The sequence below is a fragment of the Malaclemys terrapin genome, chromosome 4 (assembly GCF_027887155.1).
Source record: "Malaclemys terrapin pileata isolate rMalTer1 chromosome 4, rMalTer1.hap1, whole genome shotgun sequence".
Lineage (NCBI taxonomy): Eukaryota > Metazoa > Chordata > Testudines > Emydidae > Malaclemys > Malaclemys terrapin.
The window spans coordinates 122,188,076-122,213,904 of NC_071508.1; the positions used below are offsets into that span (position 1 = coordinate 122,188,076).

The following is a 25,829-nucleotide window of genomic DNA, read 5'->3' on the forward strand; positions in this document are numbered from 1 at the left end:
CAATATACTTTAGCAACCAGACTACAGATGCATTGCATTTGATGTAAGTATTATGCCTTAATCCTACAAGCCTTATACCTTACAATAAGGGAATTAAAGAGTAGCAGAATTCTAAGGATTTATAGCCAATTAGTGAGCAAACATTTACTTGTATGCTGGAAATGACTTTCAACAACAAAGAGCAGATTGATTTTATAAAACACAAGAAAACAAAGCCATGGGAAAGAGTAGTATTAGCACTTTTATATCATGTATTCAGTTGTTTTCATAGGTAACAGATTAATGAGGACACTGAGTCCAACCTTCTCCTACAAAAGGTGATCTGATTGCAACCAGAGATATGTGCCATTGCAAATCGAGCTAGTCAGGACAGGGAACTTTCATTCAGCAGCAAAAATTAGAAAGGGAACCCCCTTCTAATTATAATACTGCTCTGTGTTCAACTACTATTGGTGTGAAAATGCAATATGCTACATTAGGGTAGGTATGTCACATCACCACAATCCTGTCAGCACTATATCGGGGAGCTATGCCACATCAGATGCTACATAAGGGAGGTGAGTGATACCATCACAACCACAACAGTGCCAATGTGATGTGATTCGCAAAACCAAGTCTCTTGTGTCACAGCATTTATTCATAGCCCCCCTGTTCCCTGAGATCTACTTTGATCTTGATTGTAATTTATAAAGATTTTTTTTATAACTGAATTGTTAGAGCTTTTTTTTACCAAAATCAGCAGCCTCAAAATCTAAGTTAGTGTCAAATACGGAGACAGAGGTTCCCAGGTTCTTAAGGAGAGGTGGAAAGATTAAGAAAGTTGGCAATTATTATTCAGAACTGATATAAAACCCAATGTAATGAGAACACTAAGCTTTTATAATTCAGGGCAGGTCAGAATTCCTGCTGATATCTGGAGGAGTTGTTACTTAACTGAAGTATTTTTAGGCTCGATAGCACTGAGCACATCAGGAAAGCAATGACAAAGCATGGTTAGATATTCGTGCTGCATACAAGTATAATTGCATATTGTAGGAAGGTATAAAGATATGCTTACAATGTTACGTGCACAGGTATGATGCTGCAATTAAGCTATAAGTAAATTGAAACCATTCTGCTCAGCAGAGCATTCTGGGAATTTGGATAAGAAACTCTTTTTGCCATATATATAAAATGGGAAATATTAGAAATATTTTTCAAATGACAAACCTACTAACAGTATCTGGACCCTTTCCAAATAGTCCTATTCTAATCTATTTCTAGCCCCTTTTCATACTGGTGTAACAATCTGAACAGAATATTTGGGCTTGTAAATATTTATAACATACTCTGAAAAACAAAATTTACTGATTTTATATATAAAGTTGTTGAAAAAGAGATGTGGAAATAGGCTGTCCTATTTCCACATCTCTTTTTCAACAACTTTATTTTTAAATGAGGGATATCTTCAGGAAAATAATAGTTGCTTTTAAAGAGTTCATCTGCTCCTACTGCTTATTCCCACCTTCAATAAGAATACTCTCTTTGTGACATCATAACTAAATACTGTGCAAAAGATTGTGACATCACAAAATGAGGACTTTATATTCAAGCAACGAGTAACCAAATTTGTGAATGCGGGGAAGGCTTTTAAAAAATGCATGGCTGAAGATTAAAGTGGACTGGGCTCTAAAGAGATGGTTCTCATGACAACTCAACAAGTCTTCTAAATCTATTTTTTCTCTTTAATGGAAGAAAAACAAAAATATAGTACTACTCTCCTGCATAAACTCCTCGCCCAGCAACAGGCCACCCCTGCAAGTGCAAGTGCTTTTTAAATTGTCACACACTACAGGAATTTAGATGAAACAGAAATATTCCTTATACAGTATTAAATATTTTATTTATTTATTTATTTTTAGTACTATTTTTCTATAAACTACAGCAAAAGCTACAACACATATAGCTAGTATAAACAAGGGATTAGACAGGTATTTGGAAGCAACATATTTTCAGGTATAAAAGGTACCACAATGGAGGGCACAGTTCAAGCTGAACCCCCTATCTCCCTTGTGGTAAAATTGCTTATATTCCCATTAGTACAGTGGCTCTCAAACTTTTTTACTAGTGACCACCTTCACATAGCAAGTCTCTGAGTGCGACCCCCCCTTACAAATTAAAAACACTTTTTTACATATTTAACACCATTATAAATGCTGGAGGCAAAGCGGGGTTTGGAGTGGAGGTTGACAGTTCACAACTTCCATGTAATAACCTCGTGACCCCGAAGGGTCCCAACCCCCAGTTTGAGAACCCCTGCATTAGTAGAAAGGTAAATTAATCTGAAGTACCATCTGCTCGGTTAGGCTCTGGCCCTTTGCACCACTAAAGCAATGTCAAGGGGTAGAGACTTGGACATAACTGGTCAATTGTAGTTAATTTGGCAGAACTAGTTCCATACATCAAATGCCCCTGGTTAAGGGGGTGTCCTAGGAAGGGCATCCCTCTGCTATGCTGAGCCTTAAGTGGTGTAAATTAGAACACCCCCATAGCTTCTCTAACTTGTGGCCGGGCCAGGTCCACTAGAGACCAAAGCTCAGAATCAGGGATCCAGAAATAGCTGTCTTATGTACCCTCTCTCCTTGCATTCTCCTCTCAAAAATTCCCGCTCTCTAAAATATTCCCATTGGAGTAGCTTGTGCACAATTTCTAGCATACCTCACCTCCCCCCCCAGATAATGGATGATATTGGCTCTTATATTTTAGGAATAATTAGGGCTGTCAATTAATCTCAGTTTACTCAAAACTAATCATAATTAATTGCACTTTTAATTGCACTCAAACAATAGAATACCAATTGAAATTTATTAAATATGTTGGATGTTTTTCTACATTTTCAAATATATTGATTTCAATTACAACACAGAATACAAAGTGTACACTGCTCACTTTACATTATTATTTTTATTACAAATATTTGCACTGTCAAAATGATAAAAGAAATATTTTTCAATTCACCTCATACAAGTACCGTAGTGCAATCTCTTTATTGTCACAGTGCGAGTTACAAATGTCGATTTTTTTGTGGTTACAGAACTGCACTCAAAAAACAAAACAATGTAAAACTTGTTATATGGCAGAATGCAAGTAAAACAGAGCAGGAGACATACAATTCTCCCCTAAGGAGTTCAGTCACAAATTTAATTCACACACTTTTTTTAATGAGCATCATCAGCATGGAAGCATGTCCTCTGGAATGGTGGCCAAAGCATGAAGGGTCATATGAATGTTTAGCATATCTAGCACATAAATACCTTGCAATGCCAACTATAAAGTTCCATGCAAATGCCTGTTCTCACTTTCAGGTGACATTGTAAATAAGAAGCGGGCAGCAGTATCTCCTGCACACATAAACAAACTTGATTGTCTGAGCGATTGGCTGAACAAGAAGTAGGACTGAGTGGATTTGTAGACGCTAAAGTTTTACAGTGTTTTATTTTTGAGTGCAGTTATTTTTTTGTACATAATTCTACATGTGTAAGTTGCACTTTCACAATAAAGAGATTGCACAACAGTATTTGTATTGTCAATTGAAAAATATTATTTCTTTTGTTTTTTACCGTGCAAATATTTATAATAAAAATAATAATATAACGTGAGCACTGTACACTTCGCATTCTGTATGGTAATTGAAATCAATATATTTGAAAATGTAGAAAGCATCCAAAAATTTAAATAAATGGTATTCCATTATTCTTTAACAGTGTGATTAATTTTTTTAATTGCTTGAAAGCCCTAGTGATAATCAAATTGTTGGGTATATGCTCTTAGCGATTATCCAATGAATTTTGTGAGTTTTAGTCCCTGTTAAATACAACTCTGATTGTACATTAAACGTATCAGACTTTAACCCTTTTTCCCTTTGAAAAACAGAAATCAATGAGTCCCAACCATCTCTAATTTATCTTATAAAAGCAGAAATGCAAATATGCAGTAATAAAAATTAAGACAGACCTTTCCAGCTTTCATTATCATAAAACTTCTTGTAATTAACCACCCACTTCTGCCTCAAAATTGTAGAGCAATCCATTTAAAAAAACCTTTTGTAAATAGAGACCAGATATATCCCAAGAACCATCTTAGCAGTAAATACAAGAAAAAAGATTTATGAATTGTAATTAAATTGGAAATCTTCTGATGAGTTTCAGCGTACAGGAGACAAAATCCAAGATTTCTTTAGCATCTTACCTAGGGTTAGTGAGATTGTAACAGGACTTCCAAATCTGTAGCATATGTTTGCAGGTAAGGAGTGCCTCATCCGGGCCTCTGCACAGGGATTCCAGTTTGGCTTTTGAAAACAGTAATCTAATGGAGAAGGGGAAATTTTTTTTTTTTTGAAGAGTCACACTGAAGCAAAAACCCTTAATCTTCATTTGAGAGATCCTTGCAATGATTTGAAAACAAATTAGAATACAAAAGTTCCCAATACTATCTACAGAGAACCAAACTGGAGGGGAATCTGAAATATTGACTTTATAGAACCATACCCTGGAATTGTATTCTTTAGGAATTTTTCTTTACCTTACACATACAAAGAAATCATTCTAATAGAAGCCCTATTTGTAAAGTAACATATGGTAACATACAACTCATTTTTTGTTGTGGACGCATAAACACACAGTAAATTAAATCTGATTTTCATAAAATTTTGCATTCATGTAGATATCTTGGTCTGAACTAGGGGGCAGTCTTCAATTAAACTCTGTGTTCAAGGGGGAGTCTATATTTATTTTTTTCTTGTAATTCTCAATATGGGCTCCATTCAGTGTCAAAATTAGCACCTAGATCCAAGATGACATTGACTACATTTAACATAGAACCCATGTATATCAACAGGGCTGGCTCTAGGATTTTTGCCGCCCAAAGCAAAAACAATTTTGGCCACCCCCCCGTTCTTTAATTACCCCACCCCCGGCCCCGCCTCAACTCCGCCCCTTCCCCAAATCCCCAGCCCTGCCTCCTCCCCCCAGGCTCTCAAGCCTAGGAGGGAGGGAGGGGAAGAAGCGGCGCCCGCGCCGAGACCACTCGGAGTCTTCCTCTCCCCCCCAGGTTTGAGAGCCTGGGAGGGAGGGAGGGGGAGACTCTGAGTGGCCGCGGCGAGGGCGCCGCTTCTCCCCCTCCCTCCCAGGCTCTCAAGTCTGGGAGGGAGGGGGAGCAGCAGCATGCGAAACGGCTGCTCGGGATCTCCCCCTCCCTCCCAGGTTTGAGAGCCTGGGAGGGAGGGGGAGACCCCGAGCTGCCGCGGCACGCGAAACAGCTGATTCGTGCGCCGCTGCTCCCCCTCCCTCCCAGGCTTGAGAGGCTTGAGAGCCTGGGAGGGAGGGGGAGCAGCGGCGTGCGAATCAGCTGTTTCGCGCACCGTGGCAGCAGCAGCGGAGGTGAGCTAGGGCGGCTGGGGCACATTTTTAGGGGCGGCATTCTGGCGCCAGCCATGCCGCCCCTAAAAATGTGCCGTCCCAAACACCAGCTTGTTTTGCTGGTGCCTAGAGCCAGCCCTGTATATCAACCCTTGGGAACTGTGGTGTACAAAATATTTATCTTATATACCACTGTACGTTTGACTTCATGAATTGTTTTTTATTCTTGATGGAAGTTTAGTGTTCTTTTTTATGACTGAAAACACAAGGCTGAAATATCTGACCACAGAATACAATTTCTATGATACATCATCATTGTCAAACCAATTTTGGGAACCAATTACCTCAGTTATATACTATACATTTGATGGAGATACAAGATGAGTGAGGTAATATCTTTTATTGGACCAACTTCAGCTGGTGAAAGAGAGAAGCTGTCAAGCTACACAGAGGTCTTCTGGGGTCAATAAAATATTTCCTCACCCACCTTGTCTGTCTAATATCCTGGGACCAACACAGCTACAGCAACACTGTACACTTGATATTTTTCATAGGGCAATTACAATGAGACTCAGTGTAGTCAGAATTGAATATTTTCATATTACTTTGTGTTTCAATACACTATCCTGATGAAAACCATGGTCTTTTATTGTGTGGGGTATGAGCACCCAAACAGGCACATTCACTTACAGAGGTTTAAGTCGGACATTACATTAGTCAAAGCAGAACTAGATATAACGATGTTAAGTGAAACCCAAAGGAGAGTGAAAAAAGCACATTGTGTCTGAGGAGACAGCAGCATTTCTTAGTTGGGATTGTGACTACTACTTTTGTGTGCGCGGGGGGGTGGAGGGGAGGGCAGGGTAGTAGGTAAATACCCTGGTAGACAATAAGTGAAAGAATTTTAAAAGCTTAACTGTGAATCATTCTGGCAAAGAGGAAAATTGCACAGTGCCATACATAATAACTACTTTTAATAATGATCAGCACTTGAAAGTTTTCTTTGTTAACTACAACGGAAAATTGGAAATGGCCATATTGGAAATGACACTATTGGACTAGAAAGGATAAAGGGAAGAGAGCGTGACAAGGAAAATCTACCTTCACTCTGCATTGTCATCAAGAGAAGGTCAAACTCAGGTTTGATTTGAATTTAAGACATTTCCTAACAGAGTTCAAAATGGCATCTTGCACTATGGATCATATAGGAAAAGCAAGGATAGTTGCAAATGATGTTACTATCATAATTAATTACTATAGAAAAGAATTAAGATGACTGACTATCTTTAACTGCTTCTTTGCACAAAATGCCAAGATGTCCTTTCAGCTGAATTTTTCAGATGTTATGTTAGAACATGGCACCCTATCAGTTATACTTGCAGTCACTGACTCAATTCCGTGATATATAAATTGGGACAGTACTTCTTTAATAGCTTTCAGGGGCATTAGAACAATAAATTCAGTAAAGTGCTTTGAGATCCTCGGATAGAAGTTCAAAATATTCACAACAATTGTATAATTAATGCATGATCATCTTGTGACGTTGCAGTCTATATAATTTTATAAAAATATGCTAATGAGTGAATTTAATGTAACTGAAATATGCTTTATGCAAAAGGTCTTTTGTAAGGTATTATTACAAAGCTTATAATTTACTAAGTGTGATCATCCTATTTATATAAATGTACCACTCTTGTATTTGAAACTAGAAATATGAAATATAACTCTGAGGGCCTATTGTAATTTTGCAAAGTGTGGGCCATTAATGGTGGTTTGGAATCTTGATGACTCCCATTAACCGGGACAATTGTCCGCAGATGGGTGTGTTTTACCTGTAAGTCTTCTTATATACATGTGTGCTGGCAAGTGGGCAATGAAGTCTTGCAGTTCACCTGAACTGGAATCCATCTTTAACCTGGTGTCTTTCCATTAAGAAGAAGGGGGTGGAAACCCAGAGAAGGACAAAGGATTCCCACCTTATGCAAAAGATATATAAAGGGGTGGAACAGAACAAAAGGGGAAGAGGAACCATCATGAAGAATTCCCTAGCTACCATCTGAGCTGGAACAAGAGCTGTACCAGGGAAAAAAATTGTGCCCGGGCCTGGAAGGTGTCCAGCCTGAGGAAAAAAAAACACGTATTAAAGCATCTCTAAGAGTAAGATTATCTGTATTCAGGTTGATTAGACATAAATTTGCGCATTTTATTTTATTTTGCTTCGTGACTTACTTTGTTCTGTCTGTTACTACTTGAAACCACTTAAATCCTACTTTCTGTATTTAATAAAATCACTTTTTACTTATTAATTAACTCAAAATATGTATTAATAACCGGGAGAGCAAACAACTGTGCATATCTCTCTATCAGCGTTATAGAGGGCGAACAATTTATGAGTTTACCCTGTATAAGCTTTTTACAGGGTAAAATGGATTTATTTGGGTTTAGACCCCATTGGGAGCTGGGCATCTAAGTGTTAAAAACAGAAACACTTCTGTTAGCTGCTTTTAGGTAAACCTGCAGCTTTGGGGCAAGTAATTCAGATCTTGGGTCTGTGTTGGAGCTGACGGGTGTGTCTGGCTCAGCAAGACAGGGTGCTGGAGTCCTAAACTGGCAGGGAAAGCAGGAGTAAAAGTAGTCTTGGCACATCGGGTGGCAGCTCCCAAGGGGGGGTTCTGTAATCCAACCCGTCACATCTCTTTGTCTCACTGTCAAATTTCGATAACATTATCAGTTAGCAGAGTGGTAGCCGTGTTAGTCTGTATCAGCAAAAAGAACAAGGAGTACTTGTGGCACCTTAGAGAGTAACAAACAAACACACACACTAATAAAAGTGAATGTGATTTAACATATTGATGGAAGATTCAAATACTAAGAACTTTTGCTTGGACTATATTTTATCTGTCTGTTTTCATAGTTTTAATCTGTGCATTAAAAACAACATTGTTTGCTATCTCTCTATAGCACTAGACAGAAAAAAATCTCTCTGGGATCAAGATAGAACAATACTGGTGGATATCTAGATTTTGTATGGCTTAAACAGTACAGAAAACACATGTTCAGAGCACACAGCTTAAGAGAAGTCATATGCAACACATTGAGCTGACAAAGACCTTCTAATTAACATTAAATAACAGCTTTCAAACACTTGACTTGGGATATGGTGTTGAAAAGGTGTGGGCTGAATTAAAGGAAGTCATATGCAGAGAACAATGGAGGATTCAGTGTGCAGACTTGAAAGGAAAGAGTAGCAGTAACACCTGCAAGCTAAGCAAGAAGTAATGACAATGGAAGCAAATGGCAAAGAAAACCTGATCTTAGAATAAAGCACACAAAAAAGACAGTAAAATGTCCATGAAATCTGAAAAAGCATCTTGGGCTAAATTGTAAAGAAACAGAAAATGAAATCTTCGCCACCCTTTTTAAAGCAATAGTAAATTAAAAGGAGGGCGCAATAGTCACTTCGAGGCATGAAGAAACAACAGAACTCCCTTGTAATTTCTTACTGGGATGGCCAACTAAACCAACGGAAGTGAAATAAGCAAGCAAGCAGTATTTGTTAATTGAAAATTATTCCAAAACTTCTTTTGCTCTAAGCTCCTGCCCAATTTAGTTTAGCAGAAAAACTACAATAAATGTCACAGATACCCATTCACCTGCTAAAGTATGTTAAGATGCAGTAAACTACAGTACAAAAAAGAAAAAAGTATCTACTGATTAGAAAAGAGCCAAAAACAATGGAACAAAAGAGATTTAATAACCTGAAACTACTGCAAAGTGAAGTCATACTGGGAAAATGTTGAGAATTACAATAATGGTATAAATGAGAAACAAGCCTGAGAAACCGCATCAAAACAAAAATCAAGTCCTCTAGTGGGTGGATTGTATTTGATTTTTTTTTAGATGGTTACAACAGAAAAACTTACTGTAAGTTTCAAAAGTTCTTGATCACAAATTCACTGGGTCCAAAAAATACTGCAGCGTGTATGACTCGGAGAGTAAATTTGTCATATTCCAAGAAGTTGATCAGGAATGTTATTGAACAAAATAAGAGCAGAACCTGCTACACAAAAATCCAAGTACTGAAGAGCGCTAGGAAAAAAAGTCTAGTGACACAAGCAGGGCACGCAAATCTAATAAGATTTAATATATTAAAACTGAATCCTTCCTACGTGGGGCACAAACAATGCTCCACTATCTGTACTGCCCAACCTGGGCCTCTCTTCTGCATACCCTCTATGTTAAGTGCCATAAATATTCCCTGTCTAAGTACAGTTCAACAGAGGGGTTCTTTCAATCAGCATTACTGTAGTGTTCCTCCCACTCCCCAGTCAAAACAGACTCTTTAGCTTCATTCTTAACACATCCCAACTTTCACAAGCTTCGTTGGTGACTTGGTTTTCACCTGTAGATTTCCAAGTTTTAATTTTTTTATTGAGTCTCACGTTTTTGTAATGTGAGATATTACAACACTGTCTTTGGGTGTTAACTTCTCTGTCAAAGGCTTCTTGTGGGGTTGGTCCATTTAGCAGTATTGCCAACCCCAAATGTTCAAAAATCATGAGTCAGGCTCACCAAAAATAATGAGATTTGGCTTCATGTAAAAATAATAGATTTGGTGTTCTTTTATTTGCCTTCTGCTTTTGGAGCCTTTAGGGTGCATTAGGGTCACATTTTGAAACTTTTTCCACAATCATAAGAGCTAGAAACTTACTTTTTCTTTAAGAATGAAGGCTGAAATAACCACATATCCACTTGACTCCAGAAGCTGGGGCTTTCAGGAAAACAATTATCATGAGACTAATGACAAAATCATGAGAGTTGGCTACACTGATTATCTCTTGACAGTATTCTGCCTATCACGCTCTTCGTTCTATTTCTGTTGTTCAGATTTTTTCTTGTTTGTTCTTAACAGGCTCTTGGCTGGTCTAAACTTGCCACTTAGAACCCTGCTGAGTTTTGATAAAGTATTTTACTGACATCTCTTTCAGCATCAGCTTCTTTGGCGATGTTATCCATGAATTTCCTCTTGTCTCATCTTGTGCTGCTTTTTACTGCTTTGTCCTCTGTTTTGTGCAATTTTTTCCCTATTAAATGATTAGCGCACAAAAATATATTGAAATGTATTTAAAGGCAAAGACATAACATCATGGATGGTAATCCGTTAATTTATATTTGATATAGATTAAATAAAAAAGGAAATAAAATATATGAACAGTTTCTTTAAAGGCAGACAGTAAGCTGGATTTAGTTTGACACCTCCAGACAATAAAATGAATATGCAAAAGCTCAGACATAAGATTAGAACAACTAGAGAGCTGTCTGAATGGAGAGAATCTTTTGTTTTGAAAATAAGACGCAAAGGTGGGGCTAAGAGATTTAGTTGCAAAGTTGGCACCAAAAATATATTAAAAAAAAATGTAACAATTTGGGATAGTTGGTGGCATTTGGACCAGAGAAATCTCACTCAGTCTGGAGTCTGTAGGTAGTTCAATGACAATTCTCATTTTTGTGAAGACAAAATTCCATAGGCTTTTACTGAATTGGGGAAAGCCCAAGAGCTAAATATGTTGCACTACTTAAAATTACGGACAGGACATTCAGGATTCAGCCCTGTGAATCCTGGATGTAAATCTCACAGGGACATTCCTTCCCGCCTTTGGAAATCACCATGGCAGAATGATTCATAAATTGGAGATTAACAATTATCAGGTTAGACCCCAAGAGTCATGAGATTGGCCCAAAAATCATGAGTGTTTTTTTAAAAAAAGATTATGTTGTGTTTTTGGTCTGTCTTTTGATATTTGAACCCTTCTGCCCATGTCCAGTGTGTGTGGGGGAGGGAGGGAATTAGCATTGCCCATTCTTCCACATTTACTGGGTCAGGTGATTTTGGCCCCTGATTTCTGGAGCTCTCACCCCCACATCTGCCTGCTCCTGCCCAGCAATTAATCCTGCCCGACTGTGCCCACATCAGACCCCCCAACCCACCAATTCAACATCCCCCCCCAGCCTCACCTCTGTTTTTACTACAGTTTTGTATCCCCTCATCCAGACCTGTGAGGCTGCAATAGGGTCCCATCTCCCGCTTCCCAGGCTGGTGGGGGCTGATCCAGGAACTCTTGATTTCACCATACCCTTCCCAGGCCAGGAGCTGCAAGGGGATGGGGGTGGGGGGAACAAACAAAGGGACCGTCCTGTCCATCTTTCTCACAGGAAGGGTGAGGGGGAAGGAGGGAGTAGAGTTGTGCTGAGCTCTAGTACCCTCTGAAATCCTGTCACTTACAAAAAAAATTGTACGGGTTGGCAATACTGGATGCTGTTGCGAAAAAAGCAAATTTCATTCTGGGCACACGTAGTCTAGAGAAGAAACGACTAGGGGAGGTACATGATAACAGTCTTCAAATACATAAAAAGTTGTTGTAAAGAGGACAGTGATCAATTGTTCTCCATGTCAACAAAGCGCAGGACAAGAAATAATCAGCATGGTTTTCAGCAAGAGAGATTTAAGTTAGATATTGAGAAAAGCTTTCTATCTATAAGGATAGAACTCAGCTGCCTCCAAACAACATGACTGGAACAACACAGAAACATCATGAAGCATGAGCACTCGATAGGAAGTAGGCAGGAGAAAAAGGAAGGGGGCGATCAGTTTGCTGCAGGACTTACACACCTACTGGCTGCACTGGGAAGAGAGGCTGCAGCAGAGAAGGATTCAATACATAGCAATATGGCAGCCCTAATCATGCCTCCTCCACCTCGGCCTGCCAGACCCATCCACCATTTGAGCTACCAGAGGGGAAGCTCCAGCTACCACAGCCTCTCCAAAGCAAACTTTCCACCCTAAAGCCAGCATAAAACAGGACTGAATTTAGCTAACAGTGGCTCAAGTCACTAAGCTGCTGTTTGTCTCTCTTCAAATGCTACAATCTAATGTGCTCACATTCTTCTTCCATCCTATCTATCTACTAGGTATTTATCATTCGTCACTATGGTACCCGGAGCCCTCCAGTTTCATAACTCCTTGATTTTCATTCTGTATGGTACTTACCACATTCAGGGCAAGAAGAACATAAGAAGTGCCACATTGTGTTGCCACAGGGTTAGGCCAACCATTCTTGGCAAGTGACAAAGAATGATGCACATTCAAAGAAACTAGCATTTAAAAGCGATTTCAAGAAAAGGTACCTGTATGCACTGTGTGAGGAAAAAAGTAATTTTGTACCCAAAAGTAACTGACTTTTATTGTATTACATTCTATACAATTGAAAAATGAGACCATTACAGGATTCCAGATAGTCTCTTTGAATAATGTAACAGTTTGTATTTCTAATCTAGCTAACCTTTAATATGCTTTGCAAAGCATTTTTTTCTGATGAATACATGATAGTATCAAACTGGAAAAGATTAGGAAACAACAAAAGTAAGGTAATAACTCTCTCCAACTTTCATATGGTTGTAGGAAAAGTGTATTAATTAACGGTACTGAATAAGAAAAATTATACTGATGCACAAAACAACAACTTTGTGAATGCTGAGACCACGTAGAATGCTTGGAAATGGTATCTAGACTGAATTTAAAAACAGATAAATAGACCACAAACATTTCATTTACTCAGAATATGTTTCTTTTAAAGCCCATTCTATAGGATGATTTGCTGGCTGTGTAGTTAGTGCATAAGAGCTCCCTACAAATGCAAGGGATCTGGGATTTATTTCCATGTCAAGTCTGTTACTCAAAGGCTGTGAGTGTCCTGTATTATTCTTTAGAGAATCTTAGAGTTGAAGTAACAGCATCATATATATATATATATATAGGAAAAGAATCTCAATCCATCACTCTTCAACTAGAAATAAGATCATTAGGGTGGCCTTGAGGATGGCATCAGGTGGGAAGAAACAAAAAGGGATTCTTTGGGCCCACAGAGGCCTGGAGAGGATCCCTTTCTAAAAAGAATAAAAAATATCCCTTAAGAATGTGTAGATACTATTCTAAGAACATTTACTGCATTAGAGAAACACATGTTCCATCATATTTTTTAGTTTGCATTCCCTCACACAATAAATTGACTGTTCTTATTCAGATTTGTTTGGAAGTGACAGTACAATTTAACAGGTATCCTTTAAAAATTAAGTACTGGTATGTTAAATGGTAAGAGTGCAAATTTTAAGAAAGTAATCCTAACAGCGCTATAGCATTATTATTTTTAAGCATCACTTGGAGATTTTATAATTATTTAAACAGCACAGAAGTGAGTAGGGTGCCTTATAAAACTTGAGTTTATGAAAAAAAAAATTAACAAAGAGTCTACAAACCAAATCTTGAGTTGGGTCACATTGCACTGGGTAGGTGACCTTTTCTGCACCCTTTTTAAAAGTGGTCACCAGAACTGCAAGCAGTATTCCAGGATCCATCCCATGAATACCGTATACAGAGGTAAAAATCATCTTTCTACTCACTACTCCCCCATCTATACATCCAAGGGAGTTGTGAAAAACTGATCTAGGTGGATACATCTACATTTATATTTATACTCCCTCCAAGATGTAGGAGTCAGGCTAAGTGGAAGCCCATGATCTGTCTGTGACTTTTACTAAAAATATCCATGACAAAATGGAGACCTCCGGAGCCACCCACAGGAGCTCGGAGCTCCAGGGTCCCTGGCCATCCGTGGCTTGGAGTTGTGGGCCCCTGCTGCCCGCAGCAGCTGCCAGGAACTGGGAGGTCCCCTGGCTGGCAGTGGGAGCTCCATGTTGCCTCTGCCACCCCCGAGCTCCAGGGTGATTAGAGCACTGCTCATCCTAAGGCCGCATCATCTCTGGCCTGCTAGATAACTGCATAGTGTGTGGTGGAAGTATGAATGTGGGACCACATCGCCGCTCTGCAGATTTCCTGAGTGGGAACCTGAGCCAGGAACGCTGTTGATGAAGCCTGCGCCACAGTGGAGTGTGCAGTGATTGGAGGTGCAGGAATCCCCACCAGGTTGTGGTACTCATGAATGCAGGACATGATCCGTGATGAAATGCATTGTGACGACACAGGCAGACCTTTCATTCTATCCACCACAAATAACTGGACTGATTTTCTGAATGGCTTTTTTCTCCTGATGTAAAAGACTAGCGCCCTGCGGACATCCAGTGAGTGAAGTCTCTGCTCCCGGACTCTGGAATGCGGCTTAAGGTAGAATACCAGGAGAAAGATGTCCTGGTTGATGTGAAACTGCGACACAACTTTCGGTAGGAAAGCAGGATGAGGTCTGAGCTGAACCTTGTCCCTATAGAACACGTAAGGGGACTCTGATGTTAGGACCTTAAGTTCAGACACCCTCCTGGCCGAGATTATTGCTACCAGGATCATGACCTCGTAAGAGAGGTAGAACAGGGAGCACAATGCCAAGGGTTCAAAGGGTGGTCCCATGAGTCTAGAAATGACCAGGTTGAGGTCCCAAGTCGGGACAGGCTGCCGGACGTGAGGGTGTAGCCTGTTGAGATCTTTTAGAAACTGGCTGACCATCGGGTTAGCAAAGATAGAGCGGCCCTCCGCACCCGGGTGGAAGGCAGAGATGGTGGCCAAGTGAACCCTTACTGATGACACTGAAAGCCCTTGCTGTTTCAATGGGGGAGGTAGTCCAGAATAAGCGGCACTGAGGCTAGCATTGGGAACGAATGGCACTGTGCCGACCAGATTGACAATCTCTTCCACTTGGCAAGGTAGGTAACTCTCATAGAGAGTTTCCTGCTGCCAAGAAGGTCTTGTCTAACCTGGTCTGAATAGGAAAGCTCCACTGGGTTCAACCACGGAGCTTCCACCCCATTAGGTCCAGCAACCCGAGGTTCGGATGTTGGAGACGACTGTGATCTTGTGTCAGAAGGTCCGGGAAGAGCGGCAGGGCGACTGGAGCTTCCACGGACATGTCTAGGAGAGATGTGTACCAGTGCTGGTGGGATCAGTCTGGAGCTATCAAGATGACCTGAGCTCGTTCCCTCCAGATCTTGAGGAGTACCTTGGGAACGAGCGGTATGGGCAGAAAGGCATATAGGAGACAACCTTCCCATGGGAGGAAGAACGCATCCGTGCTGGATCCTAGGCTGTGATTTTAGAAGGAGCAGAACTGCTGGCACTTCCTGTTGTGTTGCGTAGCGAAGAGGTCTATCTGGGGAAATCCCCACCTCTGGAAGATTGAATTCACGATGTCTGGGAGAAGGCTGGAGTAGCTGGAGTGGCCGTGAGAGGCTCCATCGTGGTGCCGAGCCTCCTTGGCAGTCTTTTTTCGACATTGGATCTTTCAAAGACGGCACTGGAGCGCTGAAAAAGACATACTCGGAGTGGGAAACCTGGCACCTGGGTCTGACTGAGGTCCGAGAGCTGTCTCCATGAGGAGGATTTTAAGCTGCTGCTCCCTCTCTTTAAGTGTTCTCGGTCAGAATTCCTGACAGATCTTGCAGCGGTCTTTTTGGTGACCCTCACCCAGACACCATAAACAGGAGGCGTGGGAGTCACTTTTAGGCATGTGCTTTGCGCAGTCCTCGCAAATCTTGAAGCCTAGGGATCACGGCCTGCCCCGGTGACAAATAAAGGGGGGGGGGCAAGGAGGAATCCCCTTAACTGAAACTTATAAGTGAACTAACTATGCTATACTAATCAACTAGAACTAACTATCTACAGGGAAAACCAAAAGTACTGCTAAGCCCCATGCCACAGCAAGAGCAAGGGGAAGATCCAGCTACTGTCACTGGCGGTAAGAAGTAACTGAGGGGATGGCGGGTCAGCAGGGCTCTTTATTGAGCGTCATGAAGGCACGACTCCAGGGAACGCCCAGACCGATCCCAGGGATGCTGCTCGGGGAAAAATCTTCTGGCTACTGTGCGTGCACACACACCTGAATGGAATTGACATGAACAAGCACTCGAAGAACAACTCATTTCACTTAGGATAATGGACAGCCATTAAATGAATATGACTTGCAGCCATTATTGACCTGGGGAAAAATAAAGGGCTCCATATTCCACTGCTGACTCCTGAAATAGTGTAGCTCAGAAAAAGTTTCCATGGGTCAGGAAGAATTTTAGAGTTTTCAATTAAGATAATACATTTGCTTAAAATTTTCTGAAATATTCTTGGAACAAAAAAGTTTTCCACCACACTTCAACGAATGTAAAGGTTTAAACAGTGAGCTTAGCCTTCAGTTGCTTTCAGACCTGTTACCATATGTCTTTCCTTTTTTGAGCTTACAGCTTAACATTAAAATAAGATTCTTGCATTCCTCAAATATCCCTTCTGCTGTTCCTTATGCCTGCTACTTTAAAAAGCCTGTCAGCTGTCATCACTAATTTGCAACATATTAGCAGTTATTGTTTATTACTTTTTGTTTTAAGTGGCTTTTCATTAAATCATGATGATCTCAGGTAACATACTAGACCTATTGATTTGGTAACATAATACCATAAGTTAAAAAAAAACTAAGCTGAAAAAGCGACTACATAAATATTTAATTATGAAACATGAATCCATCCTACTAAGTGATAATTTGATGGCTAAGCATGAGGTAGAATAAATAAAAAGGTATTTAAAGATTTTATACTATAAATAGCAGAGACCATATAGAAACATGTACCTCGTGAGACGACAATAAAAGACAGGAGGTTTTGGAATTGTAAAAATTGAGATTTTAAGTAAAGGACTGTCACTAATCTCTCTCTCTTTGTGACTAAAATACTGTGATTTCATATATAACTGTATTAAACAGATACATGCTTTGCACAAGATAGTGAACCAGATATGAACAAAATCTACTCTTTTTCACAGTGTTAACTAGAATTCTTAGCAACTGATAGGCAGAGGGGAAACAGTTTCTTGTAAGAACAAAATAATATGAAGTTCATAATAAAAATTTACAAAAATCTGTGTCCTAAGCAAACGGGTGGAACACAGCCAATTGAAGGATAAAAGTTATTTGCAATCAAATACCAAGGCAACATTTTCATAACTTATTTACTCTATCCTCCTTGCAGAGGGGGACAAACATATTGTCTACTTAGTCATTATACCACACTCATCATCAACATTCTAGCACCTAATACATCTAGGTCTCTTTCTCCTCACCAACACTAGCACTGCGGCAAATTTACTTTGATATTTTAGTCACAAATTAGGCTCAAAAGTTTTTTGCAGTGTCAAAAAAATTATTTAGTGGGGGATCCTGTATGCGTATGGCCTGCCAGGACAGCCATTGGAAACTTGCCTAGGGAACATAGCAGCAGCCTTGACAAAGATTTGCACAAGTAGTTTTCTATGTTCTTTCCCCTCAGTATTTTCACGAGTCTTGCATCATCAATATAGGTCTCACAAAAAAGCAGTACTAATAATAGAAACAGCTTTACAGTAAATGTGCATGGGAATGGGGGAGAAAAAGGGAATACAGGTGTGTTTAAAATGTGCTTAAGGTAATTCATTTCATTTTGAAACTCTTGACACAACATAAAAGTCACCACAGGTAATCTTCTTGAACATGCACCCAAACATTTAAAATGGGTACCTGTTAAACAAACCTGTATTTACTCTACACCTAACAGGCAACTACTACTCAATATCTCTCTGTGGCCATAGTTGGCAGAAAAGTCCTACAGTTGAACTTTGCAGAAATAACAACAAGAGGAGATTTTCTAGTCTGTATCTTTGTGTTTGTAGGCCAGTTGAGTTTGAAGAGTAAGTAATCTAAGGTTATGTCTATACTATGCAACTTTCAGCAACACGGCTGTGCCGCTACAGCCGTGCTGCTAAAAGGCATGCAGTGTAGCAGCTGTTTGTCAGTAGGAGAGAGCTCTCCTGCAGAAAAAAACTTCCACCTCCAACGAGTGGCGTTAGCGTTGTTGGCAGGAGAGCACTCCTGCCAACAAAGTGCTGTTCACACCAGCGCTTGTCGTCGACAAAACTTTTGTCCTTCGGGAGGGTGGTTTTTTTAACACCTCTAAACGACAAAAATTTTCTCTTTCACTTGCCAGTGTAGACAAAGCCTAAGAGTGCTGGAATGGGATGAGGTTATGTCCCTTTGTGTAAGTTAGGATTCTGACACTTGTGAAGGAAAAGGGTGGAGTAGAAGCTTTTTCTTTAGGTTATGCAGTGGTGTGGTAATAGATTCAAAATTTTAGGTAATTCTAGATGTGAAAGGTGTTACATTTCTTCACCACAAAATATGGCTGTCTACAGCAAAATACCTTGCAGCAATGTTGGTAAGCCAAGCATACAGCTTTTAAATTCGCCCTGGAAAAATGATCTAAGCAGCATGTACTTGCTCTGTCTGGTGGGTTTATTACTTCTTCATCTTATTTTTAACTCCCTATGTTGCAAAGAATGAGATGTCAACTCTCCATGTGGAGAAGATGCTATGACTTGCAGGCAACACTAGAATGTGGTATTCACTCTCTCCCATGACTTCTTTTGCTTAGGATGGTTCTTGGGCCTGGAGCAAGCTCTCTATTTCTTAACAAAGGGGTCACACTGCAAAAAGTGTATATGAATGGCTGTGTTTGTTCAGCAGTTTTTCTTGGCTACCTATTAGAGCAATAAACCAGGGTTCCTGTAAGCCCAAGATGCAGATTTGGGGGATATACCAATAGCATACTTCTGACATGAGCGGTGCCAGCACAAGAAGCAATCTTGGAAATGTACCAAATTTTAAAGGATTAAAATGTTGAAAAACAGCAGAGAGCATTCACCTATCAATCAGCAGTCAGGCAAAATCCAGCTCTCAGCAACAAGAGAGGAGGACTGGGAAGAACTGTTTTATCAGCACAGCTTCTATTAATAGTTTACAGCTTTCCCTCTGCCCCCTTGTATTTTATCAAGGTATCACATGCAAACTTGAAATTTAAGCAACTTGACTGGAAAAAACAAAAACAAAACCAAAACCCCCGTATGAATGGCAGGAAGGCACACAGTGTAGCATGTAGTGGTATTCAGTTATGCACAGTGGTAAATTAAATAATAAATGGCATAATTCACATACATGATGTATTTGTTTTTTAAATTTACTTTTTCCACAAAGAGGATTATCTTCAACAAGCTGTAAAGCAACTTCTATATCCATGCTGTCAAGTCTGAATCCCCACTTTGTCACTTTGAGTACAGAAGGTGGGGGCTTGCAAGGATTTTAAAAATTAATACTTGCCACTCCAGGCTTGTATTAAACTCCTATGGTTACAGCTTTTCTCTGACCTTGGCTTGGTAAACTCTGCCACCACCCAAATGCCAAAACCCCCTTGGACCCAGGAAGGAGCACTTGGGAATTCCTCCCTGTAGGGTACCCTCAAGCCCTTTCACCTCCCCCACCCCCGGGGAAGAGCTGAGAAAAAAACTAAAGCTACCAGCTAATCAAACAACGTGCACAAACCTTATAGGACACCAAATTTTATTAAAAACAAAAAGGAAGAAAATACATCTGGAACTTAGGCTTTTGCTAGATTTTAAAAGAGCAGTTCCAAAAAGTAAGCACCCAAAATAGCTTTCTTGGGCATTAGCTTAAAGGTGACAAGCAAACAAAGCATCTTGGATTAGTACAGAGGAGTCCACAAGCCTTAAAAATAAACAGAAATAAACCTAATCGTGTCTTTTTAGACATTCCCTAATTGTACTTGCATATCTAAGGCTTCAGTTAAGTAGGTTCAAGGTATGAATTGATAATCTATAATCATACCTGGCTTAAAGTTGCTTACAGCATTGCTGCTCTATGTCCCTGCAACCCAGAAAGAACAACAAAGGGAAAGTTTCTTTCCCAATTTTAAAAAGTTCTACCTTCCCATTGGCTCTTTTGGTCAGGTTCCCACTTCCTTTTCTTTACCTGGGGGACTTTTACCCCTTTACAGGTAAAGCATGCAGAGAACAGCTACCTGGCTGGCTGGGTGTCCATCAAAGGGAGCTACTCCCCCTCCCCCACACACTTCATTTATCACACATGCAAAAAAGTTTTAAATGATACTTTGATAGGGGAGTCTCTAATATGCAGCAACGGGGAGACTCAGAAGCCCCATACTATTTAATGTACTAAGATTCAGAACAAGGTACTGGATATCCTGGCCTGTGTCCCCAGAGAAAAAGTAGAAAACAATTGAAATGTACAAAGAAACCAATTAAATACTAAATAAAATAGAATGAATCAAGGAATGTTTGAGCATACTGAAAATTAGCAACTTTTGAGGTGATATAAAGGGATTTCTTCTCACAGGTGGTGGGGGAGAGGGAATGGGGTTGTGTCATCTGTCATCAGTTGCAGAAAGGGAAAATAAGAGTCAGCTTATATCCAAAGCACTTTTGTAGAATAAAAAAACTGTCAAATATTTTTACATGATGTTTTACAAGTGAAATATATAGCATAAGACCCGATCATATAACTGCGACTTTGCTGATAAATCCCTATAGAAAATAATGTAATGATAGGGAGAATTCAATACCAGGTTTAAATTATGGGCCAAATTGTGGCTGCCCAAGGGAGAAGACAGAGAATAAGGAATCTTCACCATCCCTTGAACTCTCTGCAGGAGCCAGCCATGACATGATGGGGTATGCTGCTGAACAGATTATCCACCCAAAAAGGGAGCGAAGAGGGGCACAGCTGCACCAGCACAGGGAGAGTAATTTCACATTCATTCTTATTCAGAGGCTTGCAGATTTCCCATCCCGATGTCTGCACTCACTTCCTTTCTCCCCTCTCCCAAAGACTCTTCAGGAATTCTAGCCCAATAAGAATTTATCCAGTGACTCCCCTGATCTGTCCAACTAGGTTTTCCACCAAGGGACCTGTACCGCATACCACAATCTTGTCCTAAATTAAGAATAAAAGATTTTGCCTCATTTTTTAGTGCGTTGGAATTAGTGTGGAGCTAGGTTTAGGCTCAAAATTCAATGTAAACTATTGCTTTATCTTTTTCTTTTCTCAATTTGAAAAACCCACAGACGTATTCTGAAACGTACATATAGGAATAAAGGAATTGCCATACTGGATCATACCCTAGTCCACCTAGTCCAGTACCCTATCTCTGACAATAGTAAGTACCGGATACTTCAGAGGAAGATGCAAACAACCTCCTCACTCTGTAGTTAAAGATTGTCTCAAGACCTGAAGTGTGAGGTTTAATATCTTTCAAAATTTTTATTAACATTTTGTAGTTCTTGAGAAGAGAATTGGAGGAGGCACAGATTCGTTTGAGTACGAATCTGAGAAATGGATAGATGATGCTGAAATTGTGAAACAGAGGAGGCAAGAGATGACGCAGTAGATGATAATATTGCACAAGTAGGGTGGCATATTGCTGTGAAGGGCCTTTGAAGTCAAGTGCACAAAGACTTGAAGTGATGCAGTTCAACAGTGGGAGCAACTGTATAGATTCAGGGATAGGTGAGGTTGATGTGGTACCTGGTCGGAGCGATGAAGGTGATCTTACCAACTGTGCTTTGTATGGATTTAACATGGAGTGGGAGGTGACCTGGATGTAAGGGAGGTCAGTAATCAAGATGGGAGAGGATGAGGGTTTGGATGAGAGATTTTGTTGTCTGAACTGAAAGAGGACAACTCATGCAGGGATAAGTAGCAAAATTTGGAAACAGCCTGGATGTTCAGGGTAAGAGAGGGATGAGTCAAAGATGACCCTCTAATTTATGGGGTGATGGAATGACAGGGAGGATAGCAGAATTGTCAACAGCAAATGAGAGTGAAGGAGTTGGGAGGGAAGAGGAGGAGTTCAGCTTTGGCAACGTTAAATTTAAGCGGACAGTGAGTCATTCCGGAGTAGTCATCAGAAAGCAAGACTGAGATGTGAGATTAGACAGAAGCAGACAGATCAGGAGTTGAGTAGTATATATGAGAGCCGCCAGTATAAAGATGGAAGCTGAAACCAGGAGAGGAGCAGATTACACAGAGAAGGAGCTCACCCACAGAAACAAGTATGGGGCAGTCTCAGAAGCAGCAGGCACAAAGTCAAAAGCTTTAAGGGGTCAGATTTCAAAAAGAAGGGCCAAAAGCAGTGATGAGATCCATGAGGATGAAATACAGACCCTATGATTTGGTCACGAAAAGGTTGTTAGAAACCTTGGTGACAGCGGTTTTATGTTTTTTTTTTTATTGCCACAAAGTTATTAGTTTAAAAATAGACTATATTTTAAACTGAAAATTCGATTACTATCATATCTGTTAAATGGGCATCTGATAAAGACTAACATATATGAATAAATTAATTTCCTTTTTAAAACATTTGAATTAATGTTAAATTGTCAGCAACTTAGTTTAGGATGTTTAAAATGCTGTGGATCATAACCCTGGAGTAGCTAACACTGAAACTTCCTTATCAGAATAAAATATTGCTGGTCTTATTGAAGTCAATGGGAGTTTTGCCATTGACTTCAGTAGTGCTACGGTTTCACGCTGAAACTTTTGACCATATTGTGGGTTCCACTGAAATATATACTAATTTTATACTGAATTTAAATGCATCTTTACAGAATTATGGAACCCAACAACAAAGGGATGTCATCCAACAACAAAGGAAATTGTGGTGCCTGTGTGTGTCCCAAGCAAAATACAATGAATATGCACAACAAAAAATGAATTGTTTTTAATATGATAAAGAACCTTCCACCAAATTTGTGCTTCTTCCACTTCGTTGTTTAATTATGTACCCGTTGATTCCTAATGACTGGCCATTAAACACAAAGTAGCACAGCAACTTTTATACAATAAACATATTAGTGGATTTTTATCCTTAGAGGACGACATTATGAAACTACATTTTTTTTTTGTTGAAGTATCATATAAGCTTTTTTTCGGATGCTACATAAAAATATACAACCCAGGAGAATATTGTAAAACATGCTAAGTGGGAAATTTTTAAAACAAATAACCAGTATATGGAATAATACCAAAAAAAAGGCAGCTGTTTGAAACCTTTTTTCAACATTTAAAAAAGCCTAAAATGCTAAGAAACAGCATTACTATTAGAAAACAATTACAATACGTTGGAGAAAAAAATAAAGCTAAAATAAAAAAGATTGCAATCTTCAGAAATAATCTCTCTTACCATTAGTGAGATAGGGAGCCTACTACTATACAACAAAATTCAGGAGTTGGGAAATAGGGTATATGGAAATAGACGCACTGAAAGTACTCACATGAAGTTTTCTGGATATTCACTCAAGGCCATGTCAATTATATTCAAAGCATCATGATAGTGTTTCTGGGCTGACAGCAAGAGTGCAAGGAGATGCAAAGAGTTGGCATCATCTCCTTGAAGTTGGAGAGCCTGACGAACATAACCCAAAGCTTCTGGTATCTGAGTAAAAAAAAAATGCTAAGAAGAGTTATTATTAGAAATACCACTTGCTATAGTTTCACTGCATGTATATAAACATTCAAAGTACATGTAATACTCGTAGAAATTATGCAAAGCTGTATAGGCTCCCATAAAATACTAACCAGAAATATACAAGCAGACTTGACATTTTACAGTGAACATTAAAAGCTCCAAAGTAATAAATCAACCTCTGAAATGAGATAAAATGTGTTTAAATTTATGCATAGCAGTCAATACCAGACCATTGCATCTAATTCATTCCTTTTCTCCCATTTACAACATTTTAAATCTCTTTTTAATGATGCTCAAAAGATATTTTAACTTCAGCTTAAGTATATCTGAATAAGCACACAGCTAGATTTCAGAGTAATCTTTCTTCTTTATAACTCCCCATAATCACCAAAGTTATATATGCTTTTGTTTAAACAAATGCTTCAAGTGTTGAAAATGAATGTACAATGTGAAATTGCATTTCATAAAGCAATGTGCTTCTGAAGTAAAAAGGAAATTCTGGCAAACTCATAACAGTTGGGATTCCCTCCAAGATCTCTTTCCACTCAGCTTCCCAGGAACTCAGTTCAACTCGAGACTTCACTGCTCAGGTATCTTTATCTGTTATGCAGCAAAGCTACGCTGAATTGATCAGACCCAAACACAGCGTGTGAATGCAGGGTACATCACAGATCCAAAGATACATAGAAACCCTCTCCCTCTACATACAGCTACACATCTCACTGCATTTACTACACATTGCATTACAAATTTGGGGATTACCAAATATTTGGTAGGAACCAGTTCTCGTACAGCATGCTCTGTCTATGCACTGGCCATGTTCAACCTACTCTTTACCTGAACTTTACATTTTCAGCATATCTTGTCCATTGTTATCTCATTCTTTGCAAATGGTTCCCTAGGTGTTCCCTCCTTGTACCTTAGCTAGTTCAGACATTCAGTCTCATAGTTGACTGAGCCATTTTCCTAATTTAGTTACCCAATTGTTTTAAACCTGCTCATCTATTTACTTCCCTAAACCTGTCTTCCAAGAAATGAGGCCTCCCCCATGTTTAATTACTCATGTCAAGCCAGACTGACATTCCACTGCCTTTGAGGTTTTTTAAATATTTTTTCAATATTTTTAAACATCTGTTGCATTTCCATTACATTTTGGGACTTTTGTGTGTGCTTTTTGAAGTTTATTACCCAGCACACATTCTCAGGACAACAGTAGTTGTAATAATTTGAACTACCATTAATATCAGGCTCAAAGTACAACCCAGGGGGTGCAAGCTCATCTCCTCTGGTACAACCCACCAATGTATTTCCACTGCCTGTACAATATTGTCCCTAATCTTTTGTTCCACGGCTATTTAGTAACATGTTCTTTTCCAATTCCGATATAGTGGTTTTTACCATGGGTCATCCTGTGAAAGGGGAGGTATGAAGAACAGCTGAGGTGCAGATTGGGAGTTCACTGGATGAGCTTTCTCAGCAGGTGGACACCCCTGCAGAGCTTTCAATCTTTTTACTTCCTCCTTCAGTCGCTCCTTCTCTATTTCAAGCTGCCAAAATGGCACCCATAGTCTTCCATGTTCCTGATCTCCTTGTCCCTCACCCAGAATCCCTTGCCCTTGGGGCCAAATTCCACTTGGAAAAGTTAGCTTCAGCTACTGACACTGCTGATTTATTTGACCCCAACCAGCACTCAGTTCTGGCTAAGAAACTGTCCAAATTATTGGGATCAGGGTTGAACTGCAAGATATTCCTTGCATTCTGGGGAAGCACCATTCATGCCACTTCAATGTGCGCTTGCTCTCCTCTTGCTAGTATATTATACACATTATGCTCTCACAAATTCCACCTCCAAAGGAGGCAATCTGCTAGCTCATGTGGACCTTCCTCCAGGAGGAGCTTCACATCCAATGCTTCCGCTTGAGCTGATCTTAAATTATACAGTACTCATGCCAACTGTGCCCCTAAAGTTAAGTCATCAATAGTATGACCTATAACCTGCAACCATAAACGCCCCAAAGACCTCTGCCATAACTTATCCCAATCCTGCTTATTTAAGTGGTTCATCTTTTTCAAGGTTATTCCTTT

General features: G+C 39.7%; 1 protein-coding gene across 4 annotated transcripts in view; it reads right to left on the reverse strand.

Annotated features, from left to right (window-relative positions):
* TTC7B (tetratricopeptide repeat domain 7B) overlaps positions 1-25,829 on the reverse strand; it is a 325,154-nt gene that overhangs the window by 114,818 nt on the left and 184,507 nt on the right. For 3 of the 4 annotated variants that reach the window (XM_054028276.1, XM_054028274.1, XM_054028277.1), the window contains 2 exons: positions 23,551-23,711; positions 4,228-4,344 (listed from right to left, as the gene is read on the reverse strand). In XM_054028276.1, the coding sequence (XP_053884251.1) occupies positions 4,228-4,344; positions 23,551-23,711 (278 nt within the window). The remainder of the gene's footprint in view (positions 1-4,227; positions 4,345-23,550; positions 23,712-25,829) is intronic. The other variant, XM_054028275.1, reaches the window with a different exon arrangement.